This window comes from Hypanus sabinus, chromosome 5 (assembly GCF_030144855.1).
Source record: "Hypanus sabinus isolate sHypSab1 chromosome 5, sHypSab1.hap1, whole genome shotgun sequence".
Lineage (NCBI taxonomy): Eukaryota > Metazoa > Chordata > Chondrichthyes > Myliobatiformes > Dasyatidae > Hypanus > Hypanus sabinus.
This window is the reverse complement of record NC_082710.1, coordinates 30,172,472-30,185,115: the sequence shown is the minus strand read 5'-3', so window position 1 is coordinate 30,185,115 and position 12,644 is coordinate 30,172,472. Positions and strand designations below refer to the sequence as shown.

The following is a 12,644-nucleotide window of genomic DNA, read 5'->3' as shown; positions in this document are numbered from 1 at the left end:
ACAATGATTTAAAATGTGTCGGGGTGGACTGTTCCTTGTTTGGTGAAGGCAGCATGCCGTGCCTCAAGTGACTGACTACAGCCAGCCGACAGTGGCATGTAAACTGCGATCAGCATCATGGAGGTGAACTCTCTTGGTAAATAGAATGATCGGCACTTGATCATCAGATGTTCCAGGTTGGGGGAACACGAGTAAGACAAAACCGCCACATCAGAGCACCACAGAGAGGTTATCATGGAAAACACACCCCTCACCTTCTGACTTTCCTGAATCAGCAATCTGGTCCATCGAGAAATCTTCAGGTCTGATTGCTGAATCCAGTGTGTTTGGAGTAAAGCATGTCTCAGTAAAAAAATCTAGACATTATTAAAGAAGCCATAGCTGTTATTCCCTTCTGCAGTACATATCATGCAGATTTTTTCTTGACTGAGTCAATATTTAGCCAAATAAAAATCTGAGTATGAAATAAACTATACTCTCCTGCTTGAGATAAATCATGATAACACCAACCACGGACAATTAAATAGTGAAATATTCTTATGGCAACATACTGACCTGTCTACCAGCATGAAACACTACAGAGGCCATGAATAAAAAGAGCTTCATATGGACTAGTTACAGAGCTCTTTTTACTTCAGACTGTTCTCAGATAGGTCTTTACATCTCTGACTGATTTAAACCTCCACATCTGAAACTTTAATTCATCTGAATTCTTAAAATTAAAAGGACAAAACTTACAAGATCAAGGTTTTATCTGCCTTTCATACTTGCAAAATACATGCAAAAACTGATCACCAGTGAGCTGTCCCAAAAATAACTGTATGAGAATAAAAGCATCATGTAATAATAATAATAATGTTTCTAACAGATCAGAAAGGAACACTTATTTCTAAAAAAAACAGTGTACATTGCAAGTCTAAGTGGACCCACAATCTCTTTCTGCTATGACAGTGACAGAAATGGGCCATTATCTTTGTGTAGTCTGTATGTCAGAATTCTTGGCATCAACTCTCTGCGATGTGAAGTGCCCTGTGATCTGATAAATCGATATTTCATAGCGGAATTCAAAAGGTGTGTGACAGTATGACAGAATAAAGCTGAAATATGTATTGAGGGTTGAAACCTATGATGTATTTAACAGGCTAAATATCGTTGAGGGCAACTCAGCGTAAAAAAGCTCATTTACACACGATAGAAAGGAACTCCCATTGCAGAACACATTTACGCAACCTTGATTTATGAGGCAAGATGCTTCCTCAAAGAAAAACATTCTGTAAATGTACCTGGAGGTAGGCTTCCAACCCATGTCTTCGCTGTTCTAAGACTTTAGGCACCCAGTTCCTCACGTGCTTTGAAGGCATTTCTGGCGTTTTGATGCTTTTCTTCAGCTTTTCAGAAGAAATTGAGTTACAATTAACAAAAATCCTGCCAACATGCTAGCCTAATACACTTCTTCTTACTTAGTAAATAGGCTTTTCAGAATAACATAAGCAAACTATCTAATAGAAGATTTTTTTTCACAGCAATATAGGGAGTTAAGTGTAGGTAGATCTTTCTAGATCAGCCTCAAGAGCGAAAAAAAAAGTTACTTACTTTGACTAAAGTTCTGGCCAGCTTCCATGTTATCTGCCATTTTACATGTCATGCTTAGATTTAAACTAGTTTGATAACTTTGAAATGTCCTATCAAAAACAGACAGAAGACAAGCCAGAAACAAAGCAGATGGTTTAGATTATTGTTCAAAATGCTTTTATAAAGTTGCCACGAAATCGAATGAAGCATGACATAAAGAATAAATAAAATAAGGAGAATTTGTGATATCAGCAGAAATATGGTTGTAGCATTGAAACCATACAGGTGGGGGTATGGTGAAGATTTTCAGACCGGCAAAATGCAACGAATGGCATTTCACAAGTTGGCCTCTTGTTTCACGAATGTAAACCGTAGTGATTTTGGAAAATGAAGGGGAAGAGTATTAATGAGTGCTACAAGCACCAAATTAGAAAGGTTAACGTACAACATTTACAATTCACAAAATAATACAAAAAAAAATGATGAATATTCTGTAAAGAAATACTAAGTGATCCATTTTGTCATTAAGGACACCTGAGAAGGTTGAAACTGAAATAAAAGAGGCACACAGAAATGTGGTGTGCAAGTGCAATAATAAAGTTGTGGCCTTCTTTCTCTCAGTCATCCCTGCCCAATAATCCAGCAAATTGCTCTGCAATTTTTGGCTGATAAAATGGACAATTCCTTCCTTTTTACTTCACTTGAAGTGTGCTGCAAAAAGATGCAAGAGTGTGTTATATGCCATCCACCTTTTTCTCCTCAAATTTCTATTCACAATTCTTTAAGCAGCACACGTCCTTAAGAGAGAAGAAATTCTGGAACCGTTGCCTCAAAAACAAAGAGTAGCCCACTGGGGACTGAGTCGTGCACGTCTTTCACCTTTGACACCAGGGTTCAAATCCAGCCCTGATGAGTAGAATGAAATTGCATTTTTGTTTTGGCCAGCTATGTAGGCCCAACAGAATTTATACAATTCCTAGTGGGAAAGGTTCACACAACAAAATTAACCACAATTTGACACAAACAGTACATCATAAGCTTTGATAATGTAGGACGAATTTATAAAGATGTGGTAATGGGTTCTCAGCTGAGGTTGTGGTTAAGACACAGACTGCTGGGGTTTTGAAGAGGAAATACTCCCCTGTAAGCAGTTTATTTGACTATTTCAAAGGTTCTATCTAGGCTCACTGCGGCTAGGAGGGAGAAAAATTAAAGTACAGAATACCTCTAAGGAATAAATTTAAGCTAACTCTGATTATACAGTACTACCAACTGACAAAACTGTGTAAAATACTTTCCACTGCACGGTGGTTTCTGTCCCTGCTGAGCAATGAGTAAATCTGACTGCCTTTAACAAGGCAGCAGAGATAAAAGAATTTCAAAAAATATGGGTTTCTGTGCAGCATCGTGTACAACCGGCTGCATTGTGCAGTGATTAATTGGGACTGTGGCCAACCAAAGTGTTACAAATGTGGTACTCAGCATCAGCTCAGAAAACAGCATTTGTGAACAATATTTTGTTGCGGAATCCTTCCATCAACAGCGGTCAAGGAGTCATCATCGCAGCTGCTTCCTTCCATGATAGCACTGCCAGGTGAGTAATGAACTCCTCAGATGAATGGAGGCAAATCCAAGATAATTCAAGTTTCCAGCAAAACCTGACTGCTTACTAGGTAAATACTCCAAGGATGTCCCTTCAGTCGATGATTAACAATCCCACTTGTTCCGTAGACGTATAGAACTAACCAACAGTGGGTTGGGCAGAGGTTGAGTGGGGGTGGGGGGTGGGGAATGAAAGCTGTGGGATTAGAGTAATGAAAGAAATTACCTTTTTATGGAGTGCATGAAATTCACTGTATCGTTTCTCTACAAAATGCTTCCTTCCACTCATGAGTACTTCAATTTTAAATACCTACAAAAAGAAAAAATATTTTCAACAAAACTGAACAATCATATAACTGAAACACTAACTCATGGTAACATTGATAAATGCTCACTTACTAACTTTATTTTACAGCAATTGTAGCTTTATTCATTTTTTTTAAAAACTGCCAGTTTTGGCATGCTGACAAGTCAGTGAAAATATTACAGCAACCTTACAAAATTAGCTCAGAATTAAACCTGTTAACGAACCTTACATAGAAAAGGTTAGATGTGAATTTAGAAGAAAGACTTGTTTACTTTGTCATTGAAACATTTGTTCAATCTTCATCAACCTGCAGTGCAAGAGCAAATTATTTGTATATTTGAGATTTCTAACATTTACATAATAGTTCCCATCAAATTAGTTTACAAAGTTGATAAGACACAGATTTACAATTTTGTGATTTTCAGCAGAAAAACACAGATACCATTAAGATAACAGAAACCATTAAGACCTTACAAGTATTGCAGAGGTGTGAAACCACTCCTGCTGCAAGCTAATTTCCCTCCAACCTACACATATATTCATTTAAAAAAATATCAGCTGGACATTTTCAGTCTGTTGTAGCACAATGAAGGATAGCAAAAGTTCACTTTCATTACAAGACAAATATGACAGGCTCTATTGCTTTCATTGGCCTGTGGAAGGTCGAAAGGCCAGAATATCAAGCCTCTGGGTGTGCTAATTAATACCCTGCACAGTGTCACTGCCTGAATCTAGGGTCACTGAATTCGTCTGGAAAATGGATGATAAAGAACATCAGGGGAAAGCAGCCATCAAAACTCAGGTATCCAGTACTGGAGCTGCAAAATGAATAGCATACATCTTTATTTTGAAAGAAAACTCTTAGAAATAGGATTCAAGTATTTTTGTTTATCAGCAAGAAAACATTTAGAGAGCATGGGAAAACATTTTATGCACATGGATTACTTGATCTACATTATTTTGTACACAACAGCAATCGTTTTGATTAATGTTTTATAAGAATAACAATCATTACATTTCAATAAAGTCTGGACAAGTGTGAAAATACCGAAATAACAAATAGATGTTGAACACTTCATTACAAATACAAAATTAGCTGAAGAAATATTCAATGGATTTAAAATAATAAAATGCTGAAATATTTTAAATATAATGGCTTTCCATTTACTTCTAATGCTATTTGTAAACTTGTGGTTTAATTACATTTAGTCATGGTCTAAATTTAAATCCCCAAAAATAAATACAGACCTTTGAATATTTTTAAGAGTGCCATGAGCCACCTGCACATTTAGTTTAGAATCTAACAAAGTCCAACTTAGAGAATACAACAATTATTAAATGTAACACCCTGCTAAAAGTTTCAGCAAATTACTCCTGGAGAATTGTTGCTGAAACACAAAATGAGTACTTCAGCTAGTAATTAAAAAAAATCATAAGCCATTTGCTAGATACTCAAGATGAGATCATCAGCATTCTGTGCAAAGTTTATGGTAATTTAAAATATCTGAAAACAATACATAGAACATTTGTAATCTGCTCAGTTAGATTGTATCCAGCCTACACGTTGTGAGAAATAGCACATCGGCATAACTTTTGATCCTGTTTCGAGGTGAGACACAGCAGCCCCACTGATCAGTGGAGAAGTGGAATGCAGTAGACGAGCAATATCTTGCAAATTCCTATCTATTTGGTTCATTAGTCTTTTCAAAGCACTGACAATATCTGGACAGCTGATAGTTAAATTTCAACAAATCAATGCAAGCCCCTGCTCTGTCGAACACCATTTGAATTAGGCTACGAGATCTGTTCAAAAGCGAGGATCCATGCCTTGTGACAGCAGGTTGAAATATAACTGGCATTAGTCATGTAATTCGTTTTCTTTGCAGCAGCAGTACTTAATGATATAGAAAAGAATGCAAATTACAGTACATGCATGTTTAAACTAGCTAAATTAAATAAGTAGTGCAAAAATGAAAATAAAAGTAGTGAGGTAGTGTTCATGGGTTCAATATCCATTCAGAAATTGGATGGCAGAGGGGAAGAAGCTGTTCCTGAATCACTGGGTGTGTGCTTTTCTGACAGCAATGAGAATAAGGCATGTCCTGGGTGATTGGGGTCCTCAATGATGAATGCCACCTCTTTGAGGAGGAAAGCAGCTGGGTTTACAATTTTGGGGCAAAATTCATGAGGCCTCCAATATCTATTATTAACTTGGATGAGAAAAACATTTTTTTAAAAAAAAAATCATTTAATTCCCAAAGTCTGCATTTCTGTTCTGCAAGTTAGGAGAGGATGACGTCAGTAATCACCTACCTTTATTCACTAATCCCTTCTGTTCAGGTGCTGTAACCAATCTCCATCTGGTGTTTAGAATGATCTAAGGAGCTGATGATGCCCCCTCCAAAGGATTTGCCTTCTCCACCATACATTCTTCTGTGGAAGGTTTCTGGGGCCAAAGCTGGGATGTCAGGAACAGGCTGCACAGTAGTGGGCAACAGCTCATACCAGATCAAAATGTTCATAAGCTAGCCAAATCTGCTACAAGGTACTCTAGGAAACATCCTCTTCAGATAAGTACCAATTCAATTCTCCATTACAGACTGCTCTAGAGGGGTTAGTAATGTTGGCAGCTATAATGTTGTATTGCTTCCCCTGGCCTTACATGCCCTCCCTTGTGCTATGTGTCATTTTTTTGCTGCAGAAAGCTTAGAGTTGAAAATGTAGAGAAAGTTGAGGGGACTCATTTTTTTTGAGAGAACGTACATTGACAACAACTGTTTACAGAATATCCAAGGCTTAGATCACCTAACTTCTTCATTTAGACTGCAGATGCTGGAACCGAGAATTAAAAAAACAAACTGTGCAGGAAGTCTACAGATTGAGGAACATCAGGACCAAAGCAGGGCTCGAGCCAGTCATTGATAATTCCACATAACAACCCCTCAACCCTGCCACCATTGTAGATGTCGCTCGACCCGCCGTGTTCCTCCAGCTCTTTTTGGCTTTTTATTCATTCATGTCATTGCATTTTGTAGAATCAGATTGCACATTAACTGCCATATTTGCAACAAAAATGGTTGAATTTCAGTACTGGCTGTAAAGGTCTTTGCAGACCATGAAAAATAGCGTATAACTGCAAATACTTTCTTTCTTCAGCAGGCTTTGAAAGGAACGCAAGGGACCAGGGTGAGAAGGCAGTAAAGCACCAGGGGAATTCCTTGTTTCACAGTAGCCATTCTATGACGGCAAAAAGCGAATGTGATCAGTGTACTGAGCTTATGGGGAGGTGTCATTTGCCACTGATACAGGGAAGAGAATGATACACCTTTGGGGTTCTGAGTATAGAGCATTATTACCTAATGGTTTGAGATGAGTAAATGAATACCCCTACTTACCCTTGTTATTTTCCTCTGGTCATTAAACCATTTCTTGCACACGTCTTGGATTCACTACCTTAGCAACAACTCTGCAGGCCCCAGAATGAACCACTTTGGAATTCTTACTTCCACTGGTGAGGAGACAAAGTCTCTTTTCACCCCCCCGCCCCACCAGTTTTTCGAGGCAATCATTAGAGAATTTCAGATTTGCTAGCATATAACAATGCATACTTTAGGAATAAAAGATAACAGCAGTAGAAAACATGTAAAAGTGGTGAATCACATACCCTCTTGAACTAAGCCTCTGGAGAGTTGTTCATTCCCAACACCCTCAAGCATTACATTTAAAGGTATAACTGAACAAGTTGGTCCTATGCCACCTGGAAATTCAGAAGAATGAGAGGTGATCTCGTTGAAATGAGAGATTCTGGGGGCAGGACGTGTGGACTTTATATGGTTGAGAAGGTGTTTTCCCTAATTAGAAGGACACTTAGTTCCAGAACAAGGAATTGCCCGCTTGTGATGGAAATGAAGACGAGCTCTCTTTTTTCCAGCTCTGAGAGTTGAAATGCTCTGAATTCTCCACACAAAACAGCTGTTATGCATATTCTAAAACAGATTTTTGGTATCTCTCTACTAGGATAATCAAGTGCTGCGAAGATCAGGAGTTGAGACCAAGATCAGATCACCAATCATTTATTGACTGGCAGAGAAGACCCGAAAAGCCGTAGGGCTTTATTCTGCACTGATGTTCTTGTGATGCTTCAAGCTATACCAGCAAACAAGCTCGGCATTTGCCCCATTCTCACTTGCCTCCAACTGATTCAGAGTTAGAATTCAGATCACAGTTTAGCTTACCTAGAATAACAGAATTTAAAAACATCTTTAGCACTCACTTCTAAATTACTCCAATATATCAGCGACATTTTAACAAGAAGGACATAAGAAATAGGAGAAGGGGTAGGGTAGCTGACTCATTGAGCCTGCTTCACCATTCAATAAAATTATGGCTGATCCTGTTGTGGACTCAGCTCCATGTAACTGCTTTTTCCACATAACCTAGAACTCCCCTACGATGCAAAAAAACCTATTTAACTTGTCTTAAGTATATTTAATGAGGTAACCGCTACTGCTTCCTTGGGCAAAGAATTCCACAGATTCACTATTCTCTGGGAAAAGCAGTTTCTCCTTATTTCCATCCTAAATCTATTTCCCTCAAACTTGAGACTAGGTCCCCTGGTTCTAGCTTCTCTCATCAGTGGAAGCATTTTCCTGCCTCTATCTTATCTATCCCTTTCACAATTTTATACACTTCTGTAAAATCCCTCTCATTCTTCTGAATTCCAGCACACGCATAGTCCCAGGCAGCTGAAACCCTCATTGGCTAACTCCATAATTTTCAGTATTAGCTTGATGAATCTCCTCTGCACTGCCTCCAGTGCAGTAAATCTTTCTTCAACGAAGGAGACCAAAAATTCACATAATACAGCCAGCCCTCCTTATCCACGAATTCCGCATGCACAAATTCAACCAACCGCAAATCACAAAAACCTGGAAGTGCTCTTCCAGCACTTCTTGTTCGAGCATGCACAGATTTTTTTTCTTGTCATTATTCCCTAAACAATACAGTATAGCAACTATTTTACACAGCATTTACATTGTATTAGGTATAGTATACGGGAGGATGTGCGTAGGTTATCGTGGATCGGGATCGAAAAAATCAGAAGTTCTCTTACTAAGTAAGTTGGAACAGGTAAATTATTTAGTGTCAGTTAGCCAAGCGTTTGTCTTAGTATACAGTATATAATTTACCTTTCTATGCATACAAAACATTTAAGAATGTATGTTTCAGTGCCGGGCTCCAGTTCGATCCAGTGACAGACCGCTCCCGAGTGCGCTCTCCACCGTGCCGTGTTGACGTGAGGATCAGAAACCCAAAACCCAATAATTAAACCACTGCCACAACCAAGGAAACACAGTCCCCTCCAATCCCATCAATCTCACTTATGAACCAAAGAGTCGGACTCACGGTATTCCTCAACAGGACTCTGTACGAATTAGAGCACAGGCAGCAAAAATGTGCATGACCCCACTAGTTGGCAGATTTTTAAAAGACTTCTCGACAATATTGTTGCATTCCATCTCATCAAGGGAATACAAATGCAGAAAAAAACACAAAGAGGCTCTTTCCTAACATGACATCCTGATAAATTAGTAAGGAGCCAAAAACAATTTTAACTTCTCCCTTAATTCTACATTGCAATATAGCTTGACCCAAAGTTGCACAAAAATATAATACAATTAAAAAAAATATTTCCTTACACAATTTCTTATGCGGCCCAAGAAAACAGAGCAGTTTATAGTTCCATTATAGGCGGGCAATATTCTGCAATGCTTCTGCATCCAACTAAAACAATGTCATGAATTTCAAGTCGTCACTTTTTGTCATTTCGACCATAACTGCTGGTACAGTACACAGTAAAAACGAGACTTTTTTCTGGACCATGGTGCTACATGAAACAGTACAAAAACTCCACTGAACTACGTGAAAACAACACAGAAAAAAAAACTACACCAGACTACAGACCTACCCAGGACTGCATAAAGTGCACAAAACAGTGCAGGCATTACAATAAATAATAAGCAAGACAATAGGCACAGTTGAGGGCAGTAAGTTACTGTCAGTCCAGTCTCTGGGTATTGAGTAGTCTGATAGTTTGGGAGAAGAAACTGTTACATAGTCTGGTCGTGAGAGCCCGAATGCTCTGGTGCCTTTTCCCAGATGGCAGGAGGGAGAAGAGTCTGTATGAGGGGTGCGTGGGGTCCTTCATAATGCTATTTGCCTTGCAGATACAGTGTGTAGTGTAAATGGTGGGAAGAGAGACCTCGATGATCTTCTCAGCTGACCTCACAATCCACTGCAGGGTCTTGCGGTCCGAGATGGTGCAATTTCAGATTAATTAAATGAAAACCAATCGGGTAAGTCTATTCCATGTGTTAAAACTGAATGTTGAACCACAGGAGAAAGAACAGTGTTACTATCCAAACACTTGTTTAACTATCCAGAGAAGTAACCAAAAATTAAGAAACTAATTCTGAGATAAAGAGTGATGACCGTGCCAGATCTCTAAGCCAATACCAACTCTCTAATAGGTCTGAACAGCAGCTCTTATTGGGCGAACTCTGGGTTAGTTACTTGCCAACTTAACGCAGCAATGCTTATCCTACTGTTAAAATAAACGACCTTCCACAATTACCAAAGGACACAAGAAGCTCAAGGGTAATGCATTAAGATGGAGTGTGGAGCAGGCCCCTCCAGCCCTTCGAGCTGCACCGGTCAGCAATCCCCGAACTAACCCCAGCCTAATCACGGGACAACTTACAACGACCAATTAACCTATCAACTGGCACGTCTTTGGACTGTGGGAAGAAACTGGAGGACCTGGAGGAAACCCATGTGGTCACGGGGAGAGGGCACCAACTTCTTACGGACAGCAACACACGCAAAATGCCGGAGAAACTCAGCCAGCCAGGCAGCATCTATGGAAGAGAGGAAATCGTTGACATTTCAGGCCAAGACCCTTCTTCAGGGCTGGAAAGGAGGGGGAGAAGCCAGAGTGAGAAGGTGGGGGATGGGGAAAAATAAGTACAAAGTGGTAAGTGGTAAGTGAAACTGGGAGAGTGGGAGGGGTGAAGTAAAGTGCTGGAAAATTGATTGGTGTAAGAGATAAAAGGCTGGAGAAGGGGGTATCTGATAGCAGAGGATGGAAGACCATGGAGGAAAGGGAAGGGAGAAGAGCACCAGAGGGAGGTAACAGGCAGGTAAGAGATAAGGTAAGAGAGGAAAACAGGAATTGGGAATTTTGAAGGGGATGGGGGGGGCAATTACCACAAGTTCAAGAAATCGATGCTCATGCCATCAGATTGGAGGCTACCCAGACAGAATATACGGTGTTGCTCCTTCAACCTGGATGAAGAAACCTGTTCTCAAATCAGTCCTGAAAGGCTGGCCCTTTATTTTGAAAATATGACCCCCCCCCCCACCCAATTCTTGATTCCCTGCCAAGGGGAACATCATCAGAGCATCTACCCTTTCAAGTCTCCAAAGATCAATTCCCAGAATTCTACGCTATCAACAGTATAGACCTATATTGTTTAATTATTCCCAGGAATCCAATCCATTGATTCTTTGTTATCCTCCCTCAATTGCATATATAATCTTCCTTGCAGGGGTTCCCTACCTAGTCCATGGATCCCTGGGTCAATGGAAGGGGTCCATGGCATAAAAAAGGTGGTGATCCCCTAGGGATGTCAGACCCTTTGCACATGCACTAACACCAGACACCTTTTAAATTTAATGTCATTACTGCTTCTGCTCAAACTGCCTTATAAGCTTAGAAAGCAAAACACTTGTCTTCTTAATTACCTGTGAATTTGCACATTTACTCCTTCTGAACAGAAACTCTTTAGTTATTGCTTAAAAAATACTTTACATTTCTATTTTTTCCCACAGGTGGATATCTTTACAAGATCATATTCTAAATGCCATTTCATTACTCATTCACTCAAAGCAGCTCTGCATTCAAATCTAATCCAGATTGGTACCACCAGCAATCTTGACCCCTTCATCCAGATGGATGGTTTAGGTTCAGCAAAGCTGGATCCAAGCATGATTCCCTACAGCACAACACTAGTTGGAGCCTCCCAATCCAAGAATGATCCATTATTCCAACTGTCTGCTTGGTGTTTGCTAACCAGTTTCCACCACTAGATTACTCATCACTTCCAGTCTCACAGGCTTCAATTTGGTATAATGAACTCTTCTGAAGCATGTTATCGAAGGCTTCCTGAAAATACAAACATACCACATCCACCAATTCACACTTCATTATTGTGCTTGTTGTAACCTCAAAAAAAAGATAACAAGGGTGCCAAGTATAACTTCCCTTTCATGACACCGTGCTGCTTCCACCCTATCATGATTTTAGGTGCATTTATATCATTTCCATAATACTGTAATAAATTCTACCATTTCCTCTACTGCTAACGTCAGAATAATTGGTCTATACTTCCCTGTTTTCTCTCTCACTCCTTTCATAAAAAGTATTACAAAATTTACTATTTTCCACCCGAATCAATGAAATTTTTCAACGCAAACTATTTATTACCAACTCCAAAGCTGTTTTTTTTTAATTCTTCAGATGCAGAAGAACCCTTAGATATTTATTGAGTTACAGCCTTAGGCTCCACACCACCAGCTTCAGGAACAGTTCAACCTTCAACCATCAAGCTCCTGAACCAGCATGGATAACTTCATTCACTTCAACACAGAACTGATTCCACAACCTACGGGACTCTACAGCTCATGTTCTCAGTATTATTTATATACATTCATTATTATTATAATTATTTGTTTATTATTATTTGTTTTTGCATTTGCACAGTTTGTCTTCTTTTGCATATCGGTTATTTGTCAGTCTTTGTGTGTAGATTTTCAATGAATTGTATTGTATTTCCTTGGTCTAAGAATAACATTCATACTTGATAATTAAATTTACTTTATATTTTAATTTCTCTGATACAATTCCTTTCATATCAAAGCTAGTTTCTTTCAGCTCCTCATTTTTTGTGACCAGTTGTTTTCCACTTTCTCCAGGTTTTTCTTAATATAATCTTCTGTGAAAGCAGACCTGAAATATTTATTTCTTTGCTATTCCCCTTTTCCCCAATATAATTTCTCATCTCTCCTTTTATAAAGGACACACATTAACTTTTAATAATCCTTT

The 12,644-nt window shown here is 39.1% G+C and overlaps 1 protein-coding gene across 3 annotated transcripts in view; it reads right to left on the bottom strand.

Annotated features, from left to right (window-relative positions):
- Positions 1–12,644, bottom strand: part of LOC132394028 (sorting nexin-24-like) — a 138,711-nt gene that overhangs the window by 69,027 nt on the left and 57,040 nt on the right. For all 3 annotated transcript variants that reach the window (XM_059969661.1, XM_059969662.1, XM_059969660.1), the window contains exons 2-3: positions 3,401–3,484; positions 1,284–1,388 (exon numbers count right to left, since the gene is read on the bottom strand). In XM_059969661.1, the coding sequence (XP_059825644.1) occupies positions 1,284–1,388; positions 3,401–3,484 (189 nt within the window). The remainder of the gene's footprint in view (positions 1–1,283; positions 1,389–3,400; positions 3,485–12,644) is intronic.